The sequence below is a fragment of the Melospiza melodia genome, chromosome 14 (assembly GCF_035770615.1).
Source record: "Melospiza melodia melodia isolate bMelMel2 chromosome 14, bMelMel2.pri, whole genome shotgun sequence".
Lineage (NCBI taxonomy): Eukaryota > Metazoa > Chordata > Aves > Passeriformes > Passerellidae > Melospiza > Melospiza melodia.
Window position 1 is genome coordinate 19,899,044 of NC_086207.1, and position 23,091 is coordinate 19,922,134.

The 23,091-nt window shown below is 53.3% G+C and overlaps 1 protein-coding gene and 1 long non-coding RNA gene across 2 annotated transcripts in view; one reads left to right on the plus strand and one right to left on the minus strand.

Annotated features, from left to right (window-relative positions):
- The window catches only part of LOC134424927 (uncharacterized), a 24,766-nt gene extending 11,122 nt beyond the window's left edge, over positions 1-13,644 (plus strand). The window contains exons 5-6 of the long non-coding RNA XR_010029506.1: positions 1,576-1,733; positions 13,590-13,644. This is a non-coding gene — a long non-coding RNA (uncharacterized LOC134424927). The remainder of the gene's footprint in view (positions 1-1,575; positions 1,734-13,589) is intronic.
- Positions 10,745-23,091, minus strand: part of FGF1 (fibroblast growth factor 1) — a 20,146-nt gene continuing 7,799 nt past the window's right edge. The window contains exons 2-4 of the mRNA XM_063169108.1: positions 15,914-16,109; positions 12,373-12,476; positions 10,745-11,711 (exon numbers count right to left, since the gene is read on the minus strand). Coding sequence (XP_063025178.1) covers positions 11,517-11,711; positions 12,373-12,476; positions 15,914-16,082 — 468 coding nt within the window. The 5' untranslated portion in view covers positions 16,083-16,109 and the 3' untranslated portion in view covers positions 10,745-11,516. The remainder of the gene's footprint in view (positions 11,712-12,372; positions 12,477-15,913; positions 16,110-23,091) is intronic.

The following is a 23,091-nucleotide window of genomic DNA, read 5'->3' on the forward strand; positions in this document are numbered from 1 at the left end:
GTGTACCCTGGCTGTAGCTAAATGTGGGATAAATCAGAATTTGAGTTCTACTCTGATGTCTGTGATTGTTCTCCTGTATCTCTGGCATAAGGGATATAAAAATACTTACAAAGTACATTGGACATCCAGGATATCTCAGCTTTTACATGATTTTGCCTACATTTCTCAGGAGTTAATATTTGAGGTTTCTTCTAAGGATGTATCAAAGGAAAAGCTGGATTTGAGCTCCATTCAGAAAGTTTTCCCATACCCAGAATTACTTAGTGTTTATAGAAGTGATTTGGTTCTGCGGAAGATGTTTAATGAATCTCCTGGAAATGGGAGGTTTTGTCCTGTTGAGCAGAGCCTGGGCTGGGAGGGGGACCTGAGCAGGGCTGTGGTTTAACATCCTCCCCACTCACCCAGGGACATCCAGCCTAAACCCTTCCTTCCTGCCCAAAGTGGAATTATCATTAACTCCTAACTCGTTTTCAAGAAGAACATTTTTTTTTTGTAGGCTGTGGAGTTCTTCCAAGAATTTTTCATTTTTTACAAATGAAAATATAAGCTCAGCCAGATGCCAGCTGAAATGCAGTTCTGTTACACCAGCCAGCCCAGCACCACGACCTCTCAAGCAGCTTTTCTAGAACAAGCTGGGAGAACACTTCCTAACAAACCACAGTTGCAGCTGCTCTCATTACTTATAACATCCCTGATGGAGAGGAATTTAAAAATAATTCTTAAGGAACTTAAGCTTCAACAGCCCCCAGTGGGCTCAGTTTATGTGCAGTGCAGGCTTCCCTCGTGGAATTACAGACTCAGGATGGTGATTATAGTGTTGATGATAATGTACATTTTCTAAATCATTACTTCTGTAAGAATGAAATGAAATAAAAGGAGTGAAGCCTTTGTTTTGCTTTTCTCATACAGACAAATGGGTCAGGGATTTAGCCATTGTTTCTAAATCAGACACAAATTTCAATGTTGCCTCCACATATTTATTAAGCTAACAAGTTTATTACAGATGTAAAATGCATTTGGACACACTGTATTTCAAATCAATAGAATAATTTGAGTCATCAGCTTTGTAGATGCATAATTACATGTTACTTCCTGGATTTTTATAATATTCCAAGCTGGTATTTAATTAAAAACTGGCACTTGGGATCCAGTTTCTTTAGGGTTTTGTGTATGGAAACCTGGACCCTAATTTCAATATTTCTGTTGATATCCTGCAGCTTTCCTGACTCCACATCCATCCTCTGCTCTGAGGCTGGCTTGAGGGTGCAGGGTAGGGCTGTGGTCCTGTTGAACTCAAGAGATCAAACCACCATTAAATCCAATTTATTTTACTAGAACCAACAAAGATTCTACACCAACAATGTCAGGACACTTCAGTCACGATTGAGCGATATTTTTACTATCTGTGGATTTTCTGCTCTTAAATTAATTCCAACAAATATGTTGAGTTATGGATAAGAATTGTTCTATCCCTTCCCCTTCTTTAAGATGGAAACAAGATATATTTTCATTAAATCCCTTTATTTTCGCTCATTTCTTTCTATTCCTCCTGTTACCCAGCACTTTGTTTTTCAGATTTGTCACCTTGTGCAGGTTCTGCTGAGACTCTGGTCCCCTGGCAGCAGCAGGATATTGGAGGATTTGAGCTGAGATCTCTGAGCAGCCACAGCCCCCTGCTCTGACCCCTCATTTCCAGCCCAGACACAGCTCCCTCAGCCCCACATTTCCTCCAGGTAAGACTTGACTTCATAAGGATCTCGTTTGTGACCACTCCATCTTTCCTTCAGTTGTTTTGTGCCATCAGGAGGCTGCAGGGTGGCTCCTGTCCATGGGATGCTCCATGGGGACCCAGCCCTGGTGTTTAACCCACAGCCATGGGGACAGGGATGCTGTTCCAGAGGGAGAATGGGAAGCACAGCTCTGCTCTCCAGAGGATGGCTGCTGGCTGCTCCAGCACATTGTTCTGTGCTGGCAGAACAGATCAGGGCTTGGTCTTTGCTCCAGGAAATTCCCTTGGTGAGGTACCCAGCCGCCCTAAGTCTCTTTCTGCTGCCACAGCAGTGATCCCAACGCCCACGCACAGGACTGGTGTCCTGGGGTGGATTTTCTTTAGGGCTGGCTTCGGAAGAGTGCCCATAGGAAATGAATGAATAATTCAATAATTTGTAGCTGGTTGGAGAGCTGGAGTACCTCCATGCTCTGGCCAGGGTTTGGAAAGTTGATGAGCAGATGGAATGTTGGGCTGGGCCCTCTTTCATCCTTGTAAAATTCCCCCACAGCTTTGGGGAGCTGTGGGCATTTGGAAAAGGTGCAGGTGGTGGCCCTGTGCTGGTGCCCTGTGCTCTCGGAGTGGGATGTGTGGGTGAGCAGGACCAGCTCTCCCTGTAAGGATGGGGGAACTGGGCTGTGCCCGGGCTCTGGGCACCAGATCCAGAGGAGAGGCTTCCTCTTTCTGCTGTGTGCTTGCCAAGGCAGCCTGGAGGAGAAAACAGAGCAGGGAATCAAATAGGAAATCCGGATGTTTGGTGGAGGAGGGAGAGCTGGGGAGTGCAGTGAAGGCAGCCTGGAAAACCGTGGGGTGTTCTGCAGCCTGAGAGGGGAAAGGGGGGTGACAGGGGCTGGGACAGTGCCAGGGAACAGGAGGAGGCAGGGACCGTGCAAAGCAGCTGGGAAGAAGCCTTCTTTGCGGGAGGAAATGTTATTATTACTGCTCAGTTTCCTGGACAAAAGATTCTTGTCTATTTAAATAGTTCAGCTTCACGGGGCTGCAGCTCCCCAGACACAATAAAATCCGCCTTTTCTCCCTGTCATTGTCATTTCCCGCTGGCAGCAGGTGGCTGCAGCTCCTGTGCTCTGGAGTAGGACATTGCAGGGCCAGGCAGGACAACCCCTGGGGACGGGGCTTTGTCCCTTGTGTCACCTCACATCTGTCCATGGAGGTGCTGCTCTCTCACAGCAGTGCAGATGCTGCTGATAGAGAGATTAGGATCTATTAGATTTGAATAAAATTGGCAAAAGCATAAAAATATTAAAAAGTTAAATATCTTGAAAGAAACTGCCCTTTAAGAATCCTCCTGGGCCATTCTCAGGCTTCCTCAGCCAACCATGGCAGCAGCAAAATACAGAAGCTCACTAATGCCAAATAATCACAGCTAATGGATAATTGGGATTATTCTTTCCACCCAGGCATGCACAACAGCCACACAGGGGTTGGGGTTGTTGTTGTGGGGGGAAGAGACCCAAGTTCTGTGCAAGGTGATGCTCACACCTGAGCTGTCTCTGGTGAGTGGGGTGAGGTGCTGCCCTGGCCCTGGTGTCTCCATGTGATCTCTGTGTGCTTCAGCAGGTCAGGCTCTTTTCACAGAAAATCCAGATGATTTCCTGTGATAGGTGAGAAATACTTTTCCTACCTGTCTTGAAATGTTAAAATCTGACAACAATAGTGTGGAATTTTCTTTGTAGAAAACCCTGATTTTCTTTCCTGTATTCATGTAGCTGGAGTTTAATATCAGATCTATCCCTATAAAGATAGAAATGGGACTTTTATTCCATAAAAAGCTGGGAGATGTCTCACTCTGCTCTTTTCCTGATTATAATGGTTGCTGGTTCCAAGCCCTGCAAGGCTTTGAAAAGCCAGCCTTCCTGAATGTATGACAAATATATCACAGAATCATGGAATATCCTGTCTTGGAAGGGACCCACAGGGATCATTGAGCCCAAGTGCTGGACCTGATATAAATATATATTTATATTGAATTACTGCAGAAGTGCAGATGTGCTCCAAGCAGCGTGAGGGAGCCGTGGTGGGGCTCGTGGCTGTCACGAAGGACACACAGGATGCACAGTTGCTAAACCACTAAAAGCACGTCCTGTTCATCTCAGTGGGGACTTTCTGTGTTGGGATTCTGGAAAACTGAGCAGCTCATATAAATATATATTTATATCAGGTCCAGCACTTGGGCTCAATGATCCCTGTGGGTGCCTTCCAAGACAGGATATTCCGTGATTCTGTGATATATTTGTCATACAGCCAACCTGCAGTCATGCCAGTCAGACATGGATTTTAATCAGGAGTTTTGGAAGATAGCAGCAGCCATTCTTTAAATGCAGAGCACTTGGGGATGAGCTGTGGGTGTTTTATAGGTGTGAGTTTGATTTGCTGGTTTGGTCAGGGTGGGCAAAGCCCCAGCTGTGTGTGGCCTCCAGCCTCAGCAGTGATTGTGAGCCCTGGCAATTCCTGCTTTGCTTTCACAGCAGCCTGCACTGTTCTGTGCTGGACCTGGGCTTCTGCATCAGGCTCCATCCACCCCAGAGCTCTGAGCTTGTCCCCACAGCCTGGGGGTCCTGAGAACGTGGCCAGCAGCAGGAGAAGCTGAGAGGGAGAACTCGTGCCACAGCTTGGCCTGGCAGCAGGAGCCCCTGGGATGGGGGGTTCTGTTTGCCCTCCAGAGCAGCTCTGCTGTCCCTGTCCCCGTGGCCATGGGGACAGCAGTGGCTCCTGGGTGACTGTGCAATGCAGGCTGGCCCTGGGGATGTGCTGAACTGCTCAAGCAAATCATCCTAAAATAGGCTTCATATGTGATGCAAAAGAACCCAAGCAAAACAGAGCCCAGCCAACCCCAAATTTATGCTTGTGGTTACTGAAGCTTGTGAGATCCATTTTTTGTTTACTTAAAACTGATTTCAAAGAGTTTTTTTTTATTATTTCTTTCTTTTAATTCTCATTCTTGATCCTTGAGCTGGGGGATGGTCATGGCACTGCTCCAGCTGGGGCTGAGCCTCCTGGTGTCATCATCACAGAGCAGCTCTGTCCCAAATGCCCAGAATTAAGGTCCTGGTGAGGTGTGGGAGCACTGTTACACCCCCAGAACAGGATCTGTGGTCGCTGTTCCATTGGCACATCCCAGCAGTCACCCACAGCATCCTGAGAGATTCTCTTATTTTCATGACAACCTGGAAAAGTTGTTATCAGTGGAGCTTTTCGGTTTTTTCCTATTTCTAACTTTTGAAAATATTTAAGCTAGGAATTGTTAAAAGCACAAGTTCAGTTGAAAAAAAATAGGGGGAAAAGAAAAGGGGCCAAGAAACAAAAACCCCCAAAGCCCAGAGAGCCTTTGTGGAGCTGGCAGAAACCAGGGCACAGAATCAGCACATGTGGGGTGTCATGCCACATGAGGGGTGTACCCCAGTGGATAGGAAAGCCTCGAAAGCCCAGACTGCCATGTTTCAGGACAAACTGTATAGAAAATAAGCACAAGGCATAAATAAAGCACAGGCAGGAAGCGATGGCTGTGGGACAGAGACCTGAGGTGATGCTGCCCACAGTCCCCAGCTCCTGCTGCTGGGGACCCTCCCCAGCCTGGCCAGGGCTGGGAGTGAGGGAAGCACCCATATATTTTCCTTTTTCAGGAATCCCTGGCTGTGTGGCCCCTTTTCAGCAGAGAATTCCTGCAGCCCCAGCGTTTGAAGTGGCCGAATCCCTGCAGGCTGGGGCCAGCAGCTCCGTCTGGCCAGGACCCATCGTCCCTTCAGCCCTGGTGTGGTGAGTGCCCCGGTGCCAAGCCCACATGGAGCTGTTCCCTGAGCAGATTCCTTCCTCTGGCTCCTTTTATTTCTTCTTTTCTTCTCCTTTTCAACACTCACTAGGAGATTTGTCAGCGTTGCACATGGCGTCCCGGTGGCAGTTTGTGTTGGCCTCCTTGGGGTCCCTGTGCCCCGAGGGGACAAGGACTGTGTGGGGACAGGGCCAGGCAGCACAGCCTGCCAGGGGGGACAGCCCAGACTGTCAGGAAAACTCCAGAAGGAATGGAAATGGCCTTGGGGGAAAATCCTGGAGAGAATGGGGTGGCTGATGCTGCTGCTGTCTGTCTGTCCCTGGGGAACCTCAGCGCTCCTGACTGCGGTTATTGTGCTGTGGAATTGCTTTTGGAGGGTGTTCAGGCAGCAAAGTGGGGCAGGAGGCCCTCTCCAGGCTGGTTTAACTCTTCTGTGGGGTGTGATTTCTGGCTCACAGAGGCAGGGGAGCTGGGAGATGGGGCTGGAGCTGAGGCAGTGCAGGACAGCAGAGCCTGGGAATGTGGGCAGCACCTGAGAGAGCTGTGAAGGACACCAGAAAATGGATTTCACTAAAAAAAAAAGAGATCTAAGCCTGCATTTCAGTGAGGAAGGAGAAGAGGTGGGTTTGAAGGGTCTGGAGGAACAGAATGGAACAACAACTGGCTGGGGGAACAGGACAAACCATGGAGCTGCTCTGCATGTGCTGGGGCCCATCCCATGGGCACAGAATGAATGAATGTGTCCCAAGTGTTAGGAGGAAGGAAGACCTGTTCCAGAGACCCAGCCCAGAGCAGGCTGGGGAGCAGAGGGTGTTTAGGAGCCGTGGGGAGCTCTGTGCTCCTTGGTGCAGACAGTGTTAATCACTGGGGCTTAGCAGCGTGCCAGGGCTGGGGAGGAGGAAATGGTTCCATGTCTAGATGGGCTTAACACAATGTAAACTCTGTAGTGCACTCAGAAAGTTACATCTGAGTGTGAAGGAGCTGTTCCCCAGCACAGCAGCCTGGGCTGAGGGTTTCCTCACGGTGTTGGTGGAGCTAAAGCTGTTGCACAGTGTCCATGTGCCTTTTCCTTTTCCTGCAGTGACAATTGACATCCTCAGGGATGCCCTTCCCAAGCTCTTTCTTACACAGGCTGTTTGGCTAGAAAAAAGAAGAGATTTATTTTGTGTTGGGGAAAAACTTGTCCAGATTCTGAGGAAAACTAGTAAAACAGTGTTTTAGTTATAATTCATTGCTCTCTGTCTCATTTTGGAATCACATTTCTGGCCAGGGTACATCTGGCCAACGCTGCTGCGATAGTGCCCCAAGCCTTCCTCTTGGTTCTCATTTAGGTTAGAAAGTAATTAAAGGAGGGTAAAAAAAGAAGTGACAGAGTTACTGGCTCTCTTTCCAAAAGTGAAGGGTTTAGGCCAAACTCCTGCTAAGAAAATAAACAGAAATTAATTTTTCTCTTGCAAGTTCTTCCCGCATATTGAATTTCCATGCTCAGTGACAGGGGGGATCTGCTCGAGTGAGCAGCAATTGAATTCTGATGGCTTTGAGTTGTGCTTGGATTTGCTTTGGAAAGCTGGGGCTGTCCTTGGAGAGCAGGGCTTGGACCTGAGCTTGGGGCCTTGTTCTCCAAGGAGCACAAACCTTGCAGCCTGAGTTACTAAGCTGTAACTTCTATGGTTGTGGCTGGAAATTTTTCTCCTGCCCAATTTCTGCTCAGTGTCCTGCCTATCTGTTATAGAGCCCATCCTCCCCAAATTAGGCCAACATTTGCTAGTCTGAGCCTGGAAACCATTTTTAATTGAGGCACAGGTCAGAGGTTGGCTCTTGTGGCACATGTGGGTGTGAATGTCCTTCCCACATTCTCTCCTGCAAGAAGAGGAAACCCATGTTGGGATAATTTCTGCAGAAAGCAGTAAATTTGGGGTAGTGGGGAGTGTTTGGGCTTGTCCCAAAGGTACCCACCCCCAGGAGCCTCTGGTGTGGGGCTGTGCTGAGCAGGGATGAGCCCTGGCAGTGGGTGGGAGATGCTTTGGTGGTCACCACGACCATCAGGCCCCTCTGGGCAGCTGGGGTGACAGCAGATGGTCCCAGGGAAGTGCTGTGAGAGCCAGGGGCTGGAGGTGCCCTGTGCCTCGGTGATAAATTGATAAATGTGTCATGGCTCAGGAAGCAGGGCAGGGAAGGATGTGAGGGACAGAGGATTCATATCCTGGAAACACCGCCGTGTCACGGCCTGGGAATTCTGCAGGATAAATGCATTTGCCTGTCCTGCTGCAGACAATCTGCTTAATGTGGGAAGCAGAGTTTCCTGCAGCACCGAGCCAGTGGGAAGGGAAAACCCTGAGAGACAGGAAGGGCCAGGGAGAATTAAGCAGGTAAACCCATTAGCAGTGACCACCTCTTTGTGTGGGGATTACACAAAGCTGCTGCTTGGGGATGCTCAGCGCCTGGGGAGGAGCCAGGGCTGCTGGGGGGGCCTCTCCCCTCTCCCGAGGGCTCGACCCGGAGCTGGGATTAGCGCTGGCCACAGGCCGCCCTCGCTGGCCAGAACAAATTGCTGCACGTGCTGAGGAGAGCCCAACCTGGTGATGCTGTGAGCAGAGGCTTGGCAGGCTCTGCTCAGCAAATCCCCCCATTCTTCCCAACGGGACCTTCCTCATGGAAATCACTCTTTAAGGAAGAGATTTACATTGTTCTGCTGCTCTGGACAGAGGTTTACCCCAGCTCCCTGCTCAGCTTGGGAGTTCTTCAGATAGTGGCTCTAGAAGCGGAGTCAGGGCACAAAGGGGAATAGATGTGCTGTCCCAAGAGCCTCTCTCAGTCAGGACGTCCCAAAAGGGTTTGGCAGAAGCTCGGGCCGGTGGGGAGGGAGCTCTGGGGTGCAGTGGAGGATGCTGGAGGTGGGTGTGTGGAGGGGGGACACCCCAGTGCCAGGGAGAGCTGCAGGGATGGCATCACCAGGGGCCAGGCTGGGGCTGGGGCACCACTCCCTGGGTCCTTGCTGGAGCCTCTGAGGGGACGATGCTGCCCGAGCTCGTGGTGGCCAGCGCCGTGTCCAGAGCTCCCATCCTGTGTATGTCCTCCGGCTGCCTTCCCAACATGCCAACCACAGGAAAGCAGCAGAAACCCAAGCTTACCTTTTGCTTGGATTCCCATCACTTCCCAGACTTTAATGACAGACCATTCCCTCGCTCGGGCTGGTTTGGCTCTCCCGGCCAGGGCCGAGCTCTGGCTCGTGGGCTGAGCAGCCACGGCGCGAGAGGAAGAGGAGGGAGAGGCCAAGCTGTGGGATGGGCGCTTTTGCGGGACCGTGACCCTGCTCTTGTCCCCACGGGGGTCCCGCAGCCCCGGCCCCACGCGGGGTGATAAATGGGATGGGCGCAGCAGCGGGAGCTCCGCGCCTCCTCTCGCTCCGTTCGCGCTCCAGATGCTGAGCCAGATGTTGGCCCTGCGTGTGCGCCCGCTGGCAGCGGCGGGGCCGGGGATGCCGCTTCGGGTGCCCGAGCTCCGGAGGGGATGCCCGAGCTCCGGAGGGGATGCCCGGTCCCGGCTTCCCGAGCCCCGCCGGGGATGCCGCTGCCGCTGCCGCTGCCCGGTTATCCCGGCGCCTCGGCACCGCCACCTCCCGGTTATCCCGGCGGCTCCCGCGGCAGCCCGCGGCGATGTTTGTTTATTTTCTTTACTCCTCGGTGCCTCCCGGGCATCCCGGAGGGGACGCGCGCTCCCGTGTGCTCAGCCTGCGGGGATGAGTTTGTTTATTTTCCTTTTTATGCGATGCAGCCCGGCCCTGCCCAGCAGCCCTCTCACAGCACACTCGCCGGGAGAGATATTCACCTGTAATGATTTTATTAAATCTTATAACTCTCCTTTTTTGCCTCTCACGCTAAGGACAAACGCCCCGAGGTGAGCGCGGTTTCTCTGGGCAATGCTGGCTTGTCCGTCTGTCTGAAGCAATTACTGTGGCTTCCCCGGCGATTATTCTCCAGAGCAGGTGTTGACATTTTTCCCCAGCTGGGTGTCAAGCCGTACCTGCGGGGGCGGTTTCGGAGCAGCAGCAGCCTAACGAGAGTGCCCTGGCTTAATGAGGTGTTGCAAGACAGCCCAGCTAAACCCAGCATTACACGGTCCAACTTTCCACTTTAATTAGAAACCTGGATCTCCTGCTCATGCATTAATTCACTTTTTTGACTTGAGTGACAGCTCAGCCTCTCGCAGGGAAGGTGACTGCTGTGTTTAAGGAGTGTGGGTGTTGTTGGCTGTCCTCATCCCCCTGTCTTGCTCAGCTTTGTGTTTGCCACGGGAATATCACGCTGCGCCCACCAGAGCAGCTGGGCCAGGCAGGGGCTGGGTGCCTCTCTTGGCCAGGAGGAGCAGCTGGGACCTGCAGGATTAGCAGAATCCACCTTTCCCCTCTATTCCCCTCTATTTCCTTGTGGATCCCGCAGGTGGGAGGGTGCCAGGGCCTGGCACATGCTCCTTCCCAGCTGTGGCTCCACCATCCCGTGCCAGCTCCTGTTTGCCTGGCAGCCCTGGGAGTACAGAGATGCTATCAGTGCTGGGGAGATAGTGCAGCAAGTGCAGAAGTTCAGGAGAGCAGTAATTAGCACAGCAATTGTAAATCTCGGCAATTAGTGGCTAATTGCTGCTGCAGAAATATGCAAGGCAGCTTTTTATTCCTTCCTCCATGTGGGATGGCTGATCGGGTTTGCTGGGAGCAGGGAGCACTTGTGTCTTGTCCCTGTCCTTGATGGCAGGATAGGACAAGGGGGAAATGCTTTAAGATGAAGGACGGTACATTAGGTTTGATATTGGAGAGAAATTCTTCCCTGTGAGGGTGGTGAGGCCCTGGCTCAGGTTTTCCAGAGGAGCTGTGGATGCTCTGGGTGGTGCTCTGGTGATGTTCCCAGCTGGCAGCAGTGGCTCTTGAGATGCCTGGGAGATGTTAATTGTGCCAGCAATGGAGAAACTCAACTTCACGGGGGGTTTGGGAGCCACCAAGGGGCCTCAGTGCTGTTTTTAGAGCCCCATTTGACCAGACACAGAGGCAGTGGGAGGAATTCCTCTGGGAATGGGAGTAATGCTCTGCCCCTCGTGCAGCCCCTTGCTGTGGTACTTCACACCCTCACAGCCCTCACTGCCACTGCCCCGTCCTCACTGGGACAGCCTCAAGGTGCCTGGAATGACTTATCCACAGCTTGTAGAAGAGACATATTTACTCAATAAATAAATACAAATAACATACAGCAGGTACTAGCACGAAATACACACTATTGGTGTTGTGAGGGACGCCAAGGTCTGGGGCTGGAGCTTTGCCTAGCTCGGCTTAGCATGCCCAGCTGGCACTTACCAGGCTGGCCCTGGATAACGGCACTGATGGTGCAATCTGGAACTGCTCGAGGGCATGGCAGAAGCTACACACCTGGATGGACAAATACATTAACACACAGCAGCAGGGAGGCTTTGCCTTGGCATGCCCGGGGACACAAAATGTGAGCTTCTTGGGGAACCTCGGGCACATCTCTGGGTGCCTGCCCAGGGCAGGCCCTGGGAGCTGCAGCAGGGTCATGGCACACATGGCACAGGGCTGAGGGTCATGGTACACATGGCACACAGAGCTGAGGGTCATGGCACACGTGGCACACATGGCTGAGGGTCATGGCACACATGGGCACAGCTGAAGGTTGTGGCACACACAGCTGAGGGTCATGGCACACATGGCACACACAGCTGAGGGTCATGGCACACACAGGCACAGAGCTGAGGGCAGGGGGAGAGGGAGCCCCACGGACCTCAGGAGAGTGCCAGGACTCGTCCCCCATCTCTGCAAAGCTTGGTGCAGAGCACAGGGCTCTGCTTTGGCAGATTTGGCAAAGCCTTGACCGAAAGCTGGGAGCTCTGCTGAGCTCCAGGAGGCAGCAGCAGCTGGGTTTGGGGTTTGGGGTCACCCCTGAGCTTTGGGGCCGGGTGTCAGTCGGCAGAGACGGGCAGGGGCAGGAAGAGGATCGCCTTCTGGCCGTAGTGAGTCCGCGGGCCCAGCTTGCTGTTCCCGTTCTTCTTCAGCCCCACAAACCAGTTCTTGTCCGCGTGCATTTTGGAGACGTAGGTGTTGTAATGGTTCTCCTCCAGCCTTTCCAGGAACAGACACTCCTCACCCAGCAACTGCTGCAGGAGAGCCCCGGGAGGGACAGTGAGCTGGGGATGTTCCTGGTGTGACAATCCCAGCCCAGCTCTCCCCTCTGGGATGCCATCCAGACCTGCCTCTGACGTTTCCACACCCCAGTAAAGCTCTTATTTAAACTGTGGGGTAGGTGACCTTGATTTACTCCCCTGGGCCACTCCTGTAGCAAGGTGTCTGTGACCTGGGAATTTTAATTGGCACTTTAAATCAGCCCTGTGCTCCATAAACTGCTCCTGGCCCTGGCTCCTGCTCCGGCCCTGAGCACTGTGGTGGCAGCTGCAGGCTCAGAGTGCAGAACCAGAACAGTTTGGGCTGGAAGGGACCTTAAAGACCACTGAGCTCCGGCCCTTTGCCATGGGCAGGGACATCTACACTGGGTGGCAGCTGCTGCTCCAGGTATGAAACACAATATTTATCAAGTGTCAGCTAGGAAATACAATATTTGTCAGAAGCAGGGCAGTAAACAGCATTATTTGCTAATTCATTTATGTCCCCCCAAAATAAAGCCAGATGCAGAGTGGCCGTGCAGCTGCCAGGACCACAAGCAGAGCCCAGCTATTGCCCAGCTGTGGTTTGCACTGCCCAGCTGTGAGATGCCTGCAGCCCTGCCCCTGGCTGCATTTTCCCAGGGGATCCCACACCTACCGAGCCGTAGAGCAGCCCGTTGGGGTCCATGGCCAGGTACTGCCCCGACTGGGTGCTCCTGATGTGCACCACCCCCACGCTCTCTGCGCTCAGCTGCAGCTGGACTGGAGCAAAAACAAAACAACAGTGAGAGGAAAATGGGGAAAGGGGGGAAAAAACTGCCAGGAACTTTAGCGGGGTGTTTTGTTGAAGTCTGGCTTATAAAGAGTTTATAGGAAACAGTACAGTGTGTAATAAAAGTGTCTCCTTGTACCCTCTTCTTCAAAGAAATCCCACAGCCATCCTTCAGGAACCAAAGACCAATTTTTCCCCTTATTTTACATCAAAGGAAGGACAGCCTTTTGGTTACGATGCTGGAATGGGACACAGGAGATTGGGGTTTTAATTCTGGCTCTAATTTACAAATTCCTCATGTGGTTTGACAAGACACTTAAGGAGTGACATATGAAGGAGTATTTTGAGAGCTAAGCCAGGAATGGGCAGGCTGCAGATGCCTGCACTGCAACCCCCTGATCCAAAGCATCCCACCCAGCTGTCTGCTGCAGCTGGATTTATCCAGAGCATTGGAGAATGGGGAAATAGAAAAGGCTGTGGCTGCAGACACAGTGACTTGCAAATTCCAGCTCTTCCCAGTGATCCTTCCCATCTCATAGGCAGCCTCTTTCCCTGAGATTTACAACAGCAATATTTAGGTTGGTTGGAATGAAGTATGAACGGATGTCTCAGCTCCAGCTCCTTCCTTCCTGTTTATATTTAATTTGTCTATCCTTATTTAGATGAGGTAAGAGGCAGTGTTACCTCTTGTCCTGGTGGAACGCCCATTGCAGTGAAATCTTTGCTGTAATGGTTCACATCCTTCATGTTTGGCATTTCCTGCTCAGTAAATAACATTAATTAGGAAGCAGTGTGGGTGCAGGTTTGCAGGAGTGCTTGGCCCCTGTCATGCCTGGTTCAGGCTGGGGATGTGCACTGGGAAAACCTCAGCCCACCTGCATTCCCTGGGTGCTGCAGATCTGGGACTTGGCCCGGGAACAGTCCGGGGAGAAAGGGGGGAAATGGGATGAAAATGGTGATACTGCTCTAAAAACTGTCCTGAGAGAGGGGTGCGAGGACCCTCCTGCTGCCAATGGGATGCTGAGGTTTTTGGCCACAGAGGGAAAAACAGTGGGTCCAGAGCAAGGAGCTTGTGCACTAAATTTTTTCAGGTTCTCTTCCAGGTTTGTACAGAGATTTCCTTCCATGAAGAAATGGGATGAAAGCAGGAAAAGGAGAGTTTTTGTAGAGATGAGCATGAGCTTCATCCTGGAGAATCTGCAGAGTCCTGGTAAGATTTCTTTCCATTGGTGCAAGCTTGGAATGCCCATGTGAAGGATGTGGGAAGTGGATCCTGATGTGGGGCTGGACAACAAAGGCTTAGAGAGAGTGACTCCTTCTCTCTTCTTAGATCCTCCTGATTCTGAGGCCATTTGAGAGAAAAATAAGAATCCTTGGTATTTGTCTGGAACAAAATGCCCGTGGACAGCTTGCAGAGCATTGGTGCAGCTGGAACGCTGCTGTCCCCACTGGCCTCCCCATAAACCCTGGGTGCTCCTGTGCCTTGTCCCTCCCTGGAGCTGGCAGGTGCTGTCCCAGCTGGGTGACAGTGTCCCACAGTGCCAGCCTCGGTCTGGGCTGCTCCTCTTGCACGCCAGGGAATGATCTGAGCAGCTCCATCGTGTTCCAGGTGCGGGGGCAGGATGTGGGTGCTCAGAGCAGGGTCCCTCTCCCCAGGGCTGCCCTGCTGGCACTCAGCCCTTCCAGGGGTTTCTCTGTAAATGTTGGTGTGTTCCCGTGTCCCAGTTTACGAGACCATTCACGGGAGGCTCCTCTCTGGCAGAGGATTGCAAACACGTGGCCCGGGCCAGCAGCAGGGAGGTGTGAGGTGCTGGGATGCAGAGCTGCCTGCCCTCCCTGCCCTCGGGCACAGGGCAGCCCTGGGCACCTCTCCAGGGTGATGGATCTGCTTTTCCCGAGGGAAAAGGGCTGGGCTGTGTGACAGCATCTGTGCTGTGAGACAGCAGCCTGGGCCAGGGCACAGGAGTGGGCTCATGGCCTTGGTGGCTCCCCGTGCCCCAGGAGATCCCATCTTGACCCTGACCTCTCCTTCTGACTCCAGCAAAACCTCTGGAAAATGCTGCAGAGACACTGCCTGAGCTCATACCACCTCTCCTGGTGTGTCTGTGAGCCCAGTCCTGTCTCTTCAGGTCCTTTGGGGCACCATCCAGTCTTTCCAGGGGTTTGAGGGTTATTGCTGGGTTTATTCCTGCCTGGAGACGGGAGCTGCACGCTGTGTTTATCCACTCATCTTCATCCATTCCCCAGCACTGCCTGTGCTGGGGAGACAGTGTTTGTAATTAAAACTGGCTCTAAACTGCCTGTCAGTAACACGACAATAGCCAGAGGAAAGGTTACGTTTGGGGGAGAAGCCACATGTGTGCTTGTGGTTTAAAGAAAACAAAAGTGCTTTTCTTAGCACTTTGTAAGGCTGGTTTGGCTCCTCCCAGCCCTTCCTTCCAACGAGATAGGAGCCTGGCAGGGCCTGGTGCCATTCCAGTAAATGTTCAGGATATGAACCCAGAGGCTTCTGCCAAGAGCAGGGGCAGAGCCCAGCCCTGCTGCCCACGGAGCCCTGCAGGAGCTTTGCTGTGTGCCCAGCAGGTTAAAAAATCCTCTGAAGAGTTTTTGGTAATGCAAAAGCACAAACAGCATTAAATTCCCAATGACTCCTTGGTGGGACAAGTGGTGGTGTCTGCAGGAGCATCTCCTCCCAGCAGAGGTGCCAGTGTCCCATGGGCTGGAGCCACCAGGGTCACTGCCTGCAGGGATGGGGACAGCTGAGGGGACACCCTGCCCAGGGTGACAGAGTAAAGGGCTGTGGCACACGGCTGGCAGTGTGATGCTGTGTGTGATGCTGTGGGATGCCAGGCTGCCCTGAGCTCCCCTGCCAGGGCAGCTCCCCGTGTGAGCCAGCCCTGTGTGTCCCTGTGTCTGTCTGTCTGTCTGTCTGTCTGCCTCCGTGAGGGGAAGCCAGTGCCAGGTTCAACACTGGAGATATCTATTGCTGTCCTTCAAATCTGCACTTGGACAGCACACACCTCACACCTCCCCTGCTGTGGGTGTGTTTGGCCCCTGGGATGTGTGTTTGGCTTCCAGGAGATGTGTTTGTCCCTTGGGATGTGTGTTTGGCTCTAGGGAGGTGTGTTTGGCCCCTGGGATGTGTGTTTGGCTTCCAGAAGGTGTTTTTGTCCCTTGGATTTGTGTTTGGCTCTAGGGAGGTGTGTTTGGCCCCTGTGAGGCACGTTTGGCCTCTGGGATGTGTGTTTGTCCCCCTTGGAGGTGTGTTTTTCCCCATGGATGTGTGTTTGTCCCCTGGAGATGCGTTCAGCCCCTGGAAGACGCGCTGTCACACCAGCCTCATCCAGACCCCGTTTTCCCCAGCTCTCCCTCCCCAGCTGATGAAACCCCAGCTCGAGGAGCCCCCCAGGCGCCCCGGTTTGCTCACTGTGCTCGTCGCTGCGGTCCCGGGTGCCATCCACGGTGCCGTCGGGCAGGATGCGCAGGAAGTGCCCCCCGTTGCTGCAGTACAGCAGCTTGGGCTTCTTGTAGCTGCCCGCGGGCAGGTCGAACTTCTCCGTCAGGGCGCTGAACGTGGTGATCTCCCCCTCGGCCATGGCGCAGCCTCCTCCTCCCGGGGCTGGCTGCAAGGGAGGGGACAGCAGGTGACACCAGAGCTGGCACAGGGGTGACACCGAGCGCTGGCACACGCTGCTGCTGCTGCTGCTGCTGGGATGCAAGGGAGGGGACAGCAGGTGACACCAGAGCTGGCACAGGGGTGACACCGAGCGCTGGCACACGCTGCTGCTGCTGCTGCTGCTGGGATGCAAGGGAGGTGACACCAGGGTGACACCAGAGCTGGCACAGGGGTGACACCGAGTGCTGGCACACGCTGCTGCCCAGCTTTAAAGGCAGCAGGGAGGGAAGGAGGAGGGATCCCGGGGGTCCCGCTGGTGATTCACAGCCCAGGGGATGCTCCCCAGCGTGGGAGGTGTGGGGGGCTGTCTCCTCGCTGGGTGGGGCTGGGCAGGAGGGATTCTGGCCTCTTTAATTTGATCACGGTGAGTTCTGTTTTTGTTCTCCTCTCCGGTGACGCGCGGGCTAAAATTACACGCTCAGAAAAGCAGTTTGGAAAACAGCCGGTGTCTGATTGGAACCCGCAGGAGGCGGGAAGGGAGCCCAGGTAAAACTCTCTCTGCACTATTATAACTCTCAAACACAATTATGACCAGGAATTGCAACACCCACTGTGTGTCAGGTGTAAATATTGCTCATCCCTTGGCACTGTGCAGCTCACCTGCCCAGGACACAGATGGAAAAGGTCAGGACACACAGAGAGATGTGTGTTAGATGTGGTGGGAGATGGGCAGGGCCAGGAGCTTTCACTGCCAGGCTGAGCAGATTTACCCAGACACTGATCAACAGCATTTGGAAATGGGAATTTTGAGTGCAGGATATGCCATGAGTCAAGCAGCAGCATCTCAGTGCCTGAAGGGGCTCTGAGAGAGCTGGAGAGGGCTTTGCTCAGGGATCTGAGGGACAGGATCAGGGGGATCCCACTGCCAGAGGGCAGGGTTAGATCTTGGGATTTTGGGAAGAAATCCTTCCCTGTGAGGGTGGGGAAGCCCTTGGCTGCCCCTGGATCCCTGGCAGTGCCCAAGGCCCGGCTGGACACTGGGGCTTGGAGCAAGCTGGTCTAATGAAGGATCATACTGAAACCTCATTTTGCTGGAGGCTGTGGTCTCAATCCGTGTCTAAGCAGATGCTGTGCCAAAACCTGAAGGCATCTCCAGACCAATCAAAGAAGGATGCTGTGGAGGTTGGAGGCTGGGAAGTGAGAAGTGCTGTCACAGAAGTGCCCTCGCAGATGTGGCATCAGGAGATGCCACAGGTGGGGCCAGAGTCCCATGGATATTTCAGGTACAGTCATGTTTTCAGCCTAGAAACTGCATTTAAAATCTCCCACAGATTCATTCTGTCTTTCACACACAAAGTTCTGTAGTGCTTGGAGAGAAGCGGATTTATGAACAGAAAAAGACAAGGCACAGAATAAATCTAGATGCAGGAAGTTGCTTTAAATGTCATGTATTCCCACAGCTATATTATGGAAAATATTTTATAGTCACTGTTTATATGTGTTTATAGATTGTAAAAATGTCTCTCTAGGACTGAGTTGTGCTACTGGGATGGAGCCAGTACCACACTGTGTGGGTTTGCTGTGGTGCTTGGAGTGCCCTGGGAGAGACTGAGGGTGGCAGCTCTGCAGCACACACACTCACGCACATGTACACACACAGACAATCTCTAAACACTCAGCTCTAAACTCTTTGGTACTTAAAAAGCTCTGCAAAAGCAGCTGCAAAAAGAGGAAATTACTCCTGGAAATGGATCCCAGATGCCTGCAGAGAATAAAAACCTCTGGAAGCTGGATTGCTAAAGATGAATCCCTGGAGATGAAGAGTGTGGCTGTTGGTGAGAGCACCCCCAGCCTCTGCACCAGCTCTGCCTTATGCACAGACTGCAGGCTCTCAGAGCCCCCATTTGACACAGACTGGGATTTTGGGAAGTGCTGTCTGGAGTGACAGCCCCCAGCCCCACCTATTGCCATGAGACTGGAGATGCAGCCTCAGAAGCTCTGTGGCTCCTGGAGGTGTCCAGAGCAGCTGATGCCAAATACAGACACAAAATCTTTGTTTAACACTATTATCAGGTGAAATTATTTCATAGAGTGTCTGGTCCCTACATTCATTTTCCTTTCAAGACACCATAGTGCAGCAGCTCAGCTTCCTTGCCAGCTGCCAGCCTTTCCCTGGAGGAAAGCCCCCAATCACCCAGGGTGGCACAGGGGGCTCTGCTCCTCCACTGAGCTTTAATCCACATCATCACTGGGTCATTTCCTAGAACCAAAGCTTTTCTTGAACATTTACCTGAGGGTAAAAGGCGCCCAGAATTCTCCTGGGTTGATGATGGGTGGCACTGAGAGGCAAACACCCCAGATCCAAGGGCTCTGAGCAGGATCTCAGCAAACTCTGCAGGCAGGAGTGAGAGCAGCCTGGATTCTACCACAGCCACCTCAAGGGCTGAGGGCATGTCCAGACAGCCTGACCAGAGCAGCTCAACTGCAAACAGCTTCTTCATCATCACTGATTTCCTCTAAGGTTATTTTTGCTATTTTTAGGAAGACTCCAGTGCTTGCCAGCTGCCCTGAGTGCCCCAGCAAAGCTCATGAACACTTTTCCACTCCCCTTGTCTCCCTGTGCTAAATACTATTGCTGTTCTCAGACTTTATGGCCATGGAGTTGTTCCTCTACAAACACCACCACTCATGGCCCTAGCATTATACTTCTGGCAGGAACATGTTAGGTTTTTATGGGAATTAAAAAGCTCGAGTGAGAGAGAGAGCCTGAACCAAAGACAACATAAAGGGCCTTATTTCTTTGGGTAGGAGCCCAACAATGCTATTAAATAGCTCAAAGCAGAACAGAAAGCTGTTCAAATATGCAAGGCTGAGAGACACCACACTGCAGTGGTTACTGGGTGCCCCATGGAGAAAGGAAAATATTCCAAAAGGAGATGGCTGTGAGGGCATGGCTGCTGCTGAGCTCTGACCCCCTGGTCACACCAGGACTGGATCTGGAGCCTGTTTGTCCATGAGCAGCTGTGGTTGTGGCTCCTCTCTCCTCCAGCTCTGTGCACAGAGAAATCCCCACGAGGAGGATCCCTGGGGGCTGCAGCCAGGATAGCCCTGCTCCAGGACAGCTCCAGGACAGCCCCAGGACAGCTCCAGGACAGCCCCAGGACAGCTCCAGGACAGCCCTGCTCCAGGACAGCCCTGCTCCAGGACAGCCCTGCTCCAGGACAGCCCTGCTCCAGGACAGCCCCAGGACAGCCCTGCTCCAGGATAGCTCTAGGACAGCCCCAGGACAGCCCCAGGACAGCCCCAGCTCCATCTGCAGCATGGGCAGCTGAGGGCACCCAGCTCTTCCTCCTGGATGGAGGTGTCAGCATCCCAAAGGACCAGAAATAACTTCTGAAGGTAAAAAAACCCTTAGGAGGCGAGTTAAGCCCAAATGTTCATTTGATCCAGGTCCTGCTGAGCCCTGGTGGCTGCGCTGTGCTGCTCCCTGCAGCTCTGAGGGAGAGGAGCCCAGGGCAGGGCTGCAATAGCTGTGAAATTCTGAGAAGTTTGGGGTTGGTTCCAGACTTTATCACTGGCCAAACCAGTGGCTTTGATGTGAAATCCCAAACTCTGCGAGCATCTGACTGAGCATGGAGGGCTGGTTGTGCTGCCAATGTCAGGCTGTGAGCTCTGCAATAACAGCACACACTGGGAGCCATGGAGGGAGAGAAGGAATCTCTGCTCTCTGCCCTAGAGCTGTGCAGATTTCACCCCACAGCCCTTGTTTGCATGACAGAGGTGGTGCTGATGGAAATGAGGGGGATTCCTAATGGTCCAAAAGTTTTTTGCAGAATTGCCAGGAATTTTGGTGGATTTTTTTTTTAATGGTGGCTCCTGTGGCACAGATTTAGTGGCCAGCGAAGACTCACCCCAAAGGTAGCCAGCTGAGGTGAGCCTTCTTTTCTTGGGTATGAAATACCTGGCTACTACACGGGGGAAAGCAGAAGAATCTCACCTACTGGGTTAAAACCAGATTGGATTGATCCAAATGCATCAACATTTTCCTTGGCTTTGGACACAATCTTTTATGTAGGGTTGGAAAGAAATGTTCTGCATGGCCTCTGATGGAAATGGTGATGAAAAGTGCAGCTAATCACAATTGTCATTTAGATGATCAGCTAGAGATCACCCGGAGAGCTCCAGAGAGATGAGAAGCTGCTAAACCCAGGAGTGTCCTGAGGCTTTGTCCAGCTCTGGGTAATGAGATCAGTGTCTCGTGAACCTGGCTCTGGGGAGTTCAGTGGAAACACTCGAGCTGCTTTCACTTCGGAAAGTGTTATTTTCTCCATTAAAGCAGGAATGCAGTTTGTTCCAGGACGTGTGACTCAGCTGGGATCAGACAGCGTCACCTCCTGATGGGCTCCCTGCCCGTTCCCACTGTGACTGCAGCCCCCCGAGCAGGCTGTCACCTCCCAGGCAGCTCACACACTCCACGTGGAATGGAAGGCATCTAGAACAGGTGGAATATTTTTAGGGAATTCAGGCTCTGAATTGCCTTTCCAAGGGATTCCTGTGGTTTTTGGGGCAGTCTGAGATCTACCTGGGCATGTGGAGCAAACACCTCTCAGACAAACAGGGATTTTATTCATTCCAAGTTGTAGAGAACCATTTCATGGGATGGATTTCCTCACCCAGGGGAGGATTAGACACAGGCAGAGGTTTCCTCATGCTGCAGGAGCAGCTTGGTGGGTCTGGGGTTATCAGCATGGGCAGCCTGCAGGGGCTGCCTCCCCTCCTGAGGCTGGCAGTGCAAGGCACAGCTCGAATTCCTTGGCCTGTACATTCTCTTAGAAGGATTAATAAATGATTAGGCAAAGCATATGATAAATATATAATAGATCACTCTGTGACTATCAGTGGAATGCACTGGCTCGTTTCTAGGCTTGTTTATGGCCGGGTGATTTTATCTCTAGTGATGTGATTAACTGCTTAATGAAGTATTTATCAGCCAGGTTTTACCCTTTGCAAGTAGAATATGTTGTGTGAAGTGCAACCAAAAGCATAAAAATCAATTTAACTAATGCCTGCTGTCATCATCTGCTGCTCTGCACCAGAAAACAGCCATCCCACCCAGCCACACTGGATTTGTGGCAGGGAGAACAGAGGGGCTGTAAAGGTGAAACTTCAGCAGTTTCCTGAGAGGTGTCACTAATGACCAGCACAGCAGCATCAGAGAGGGACAGGGTTATCCCAGCCCTGGGCCCTCAGGGATGCCCAAGGGGAGCCCCATCCCTGCCCTAAGCTAGGTGTGGCTTTTCCAGAGCTCTGAGCCCGGGACAGCCAGGGCAGCCTCCCCCAGGCTGTGCTGTCCGTGGGGAGGCAGGAAAACCAAGGCATCCTCCCCTTTCTAATTACCTCCCCTTTCTAATTACCTCCCACCCACGGCCCTCGGCCATCCGGTGATTAACTTAATTGCAGCTCCAGCCCCAGGAGCAAATGCAGCCCCAGAGCAGGAGCGGTGCCAGGAGGGCCTTGTCCCTGTGTCCTGTCTGGGCTGGGAGCAGGAGCAGGAGCAGGAGCAGCCCTGGCTGCACACACAGACCCACAGATCCCACGGGACCTGTCCTGGACTGGAACCCTCCCTCCCAGAGCCAGCCAGGTGTGTGGATGGAAGAGCACCTGGACACTGGGTGTGTGGGACCTGCTGGGTGGGGACTACACCTGGACACTGGGTGTGTGGGACCTGCTGGGTGGGAAGAGCACCTGGACACTGGGTGTGTGGGACCTGCTGGGTGGGAAGAGCACCTGGACACTGGGTGTGTGGGACCTGCTGGGTGGGGCAACACCTGGACACTGGGTGTGTGGGACCTGCTGGGTGGGACAACACCTGGACACTGGGCGTGTGGGACCTGCTGGGTGGAAGAGCACCTGGGCAGGGAATCACCAGAGCCCAGTCCCTGCAGCCGAGGATGGGCTGGAGGATGTGCTCACCCAGGGGACCCCTCTGGCAATGCAAGCACCCTGGGCTCCCCCTTCCCTCCAGGATGCAGCAGGTCCTGTCTGCCCTTCCCAGGTGCCCTTTCCATCTCCCAGCCTTGTGCCAAGGCCAGTGCCAAGCCTGGTCCCTGCTCCTGTGCTCTGCTGCCTCCCAGCACATGGGGCTGGCTGGAGCAGCCACTGACAGGTGCCACGAGTGACACCAGTCTCATCCCTGTCACCGAGGAGGAGGAGGGTGGCTCTGTGCTGCTGAGGACTCAGGGATGATGCAGCAGGCACAGGACCCTTGTTTGGGGTTTGCCACCTCAGGTATGGGCAGGGCTGTGGGCACCTCTCCTGCCTGGACCTGCCTGTGCCTGGCTTCCCAGTGACCTCTCCCCTGTCCCCGTGCAGTGACCCTGCAGTGACCCTGCAGTGACCTCTCCCCTGTCCCCGTGCCACCCCCGCTGTCCATGCAGGACACGGGCACAGAGCCCACTGTGGCTGTCTGGGCTGGAGCTGCAGGTGTGGCTGCCCCGCTCACCCACGGACAGACGGACAGACGGACGGAGCCGGATGACAAACTGCAGCCCAGGAGTTCCCTCTGTGCTGTGAACCCCAGCAGTGGCCTGGCTCTCCTGCTGCACCGTGTCCCCTGTGAGCCCTGCAGTGCCGCCCCTCTGCTGAGCCCTGCTCAGGTCCGTGTCTGTGTCTGTCCCTCTGTCCTGGCCACCCTCAGGGCCCAGCCCCTGCCAGGCTGCTGCTGCTGCTCAGGGAGTGACAATCAGGAATGCTCTCACGGAGTCAGGCTGCCCTTCCTGCAGCTGCCCCTCTGAAGGGTGGCCAAGCCCAGCCGAGGGTTGGCCCCAGCTTCAAACTGGGATTTGAGTTTGGGCTCAGCCTTTGCACCCCGTCCTTCCCCAGGGAGGCAGAGGATGCTGGAATCGAGGATTCATCCCCAGGCCAAGTGAAAGCCCACATCCATCCTGGTGGTTAACCATCAGCAGACACAGCATCGCTCAGAAATCCAA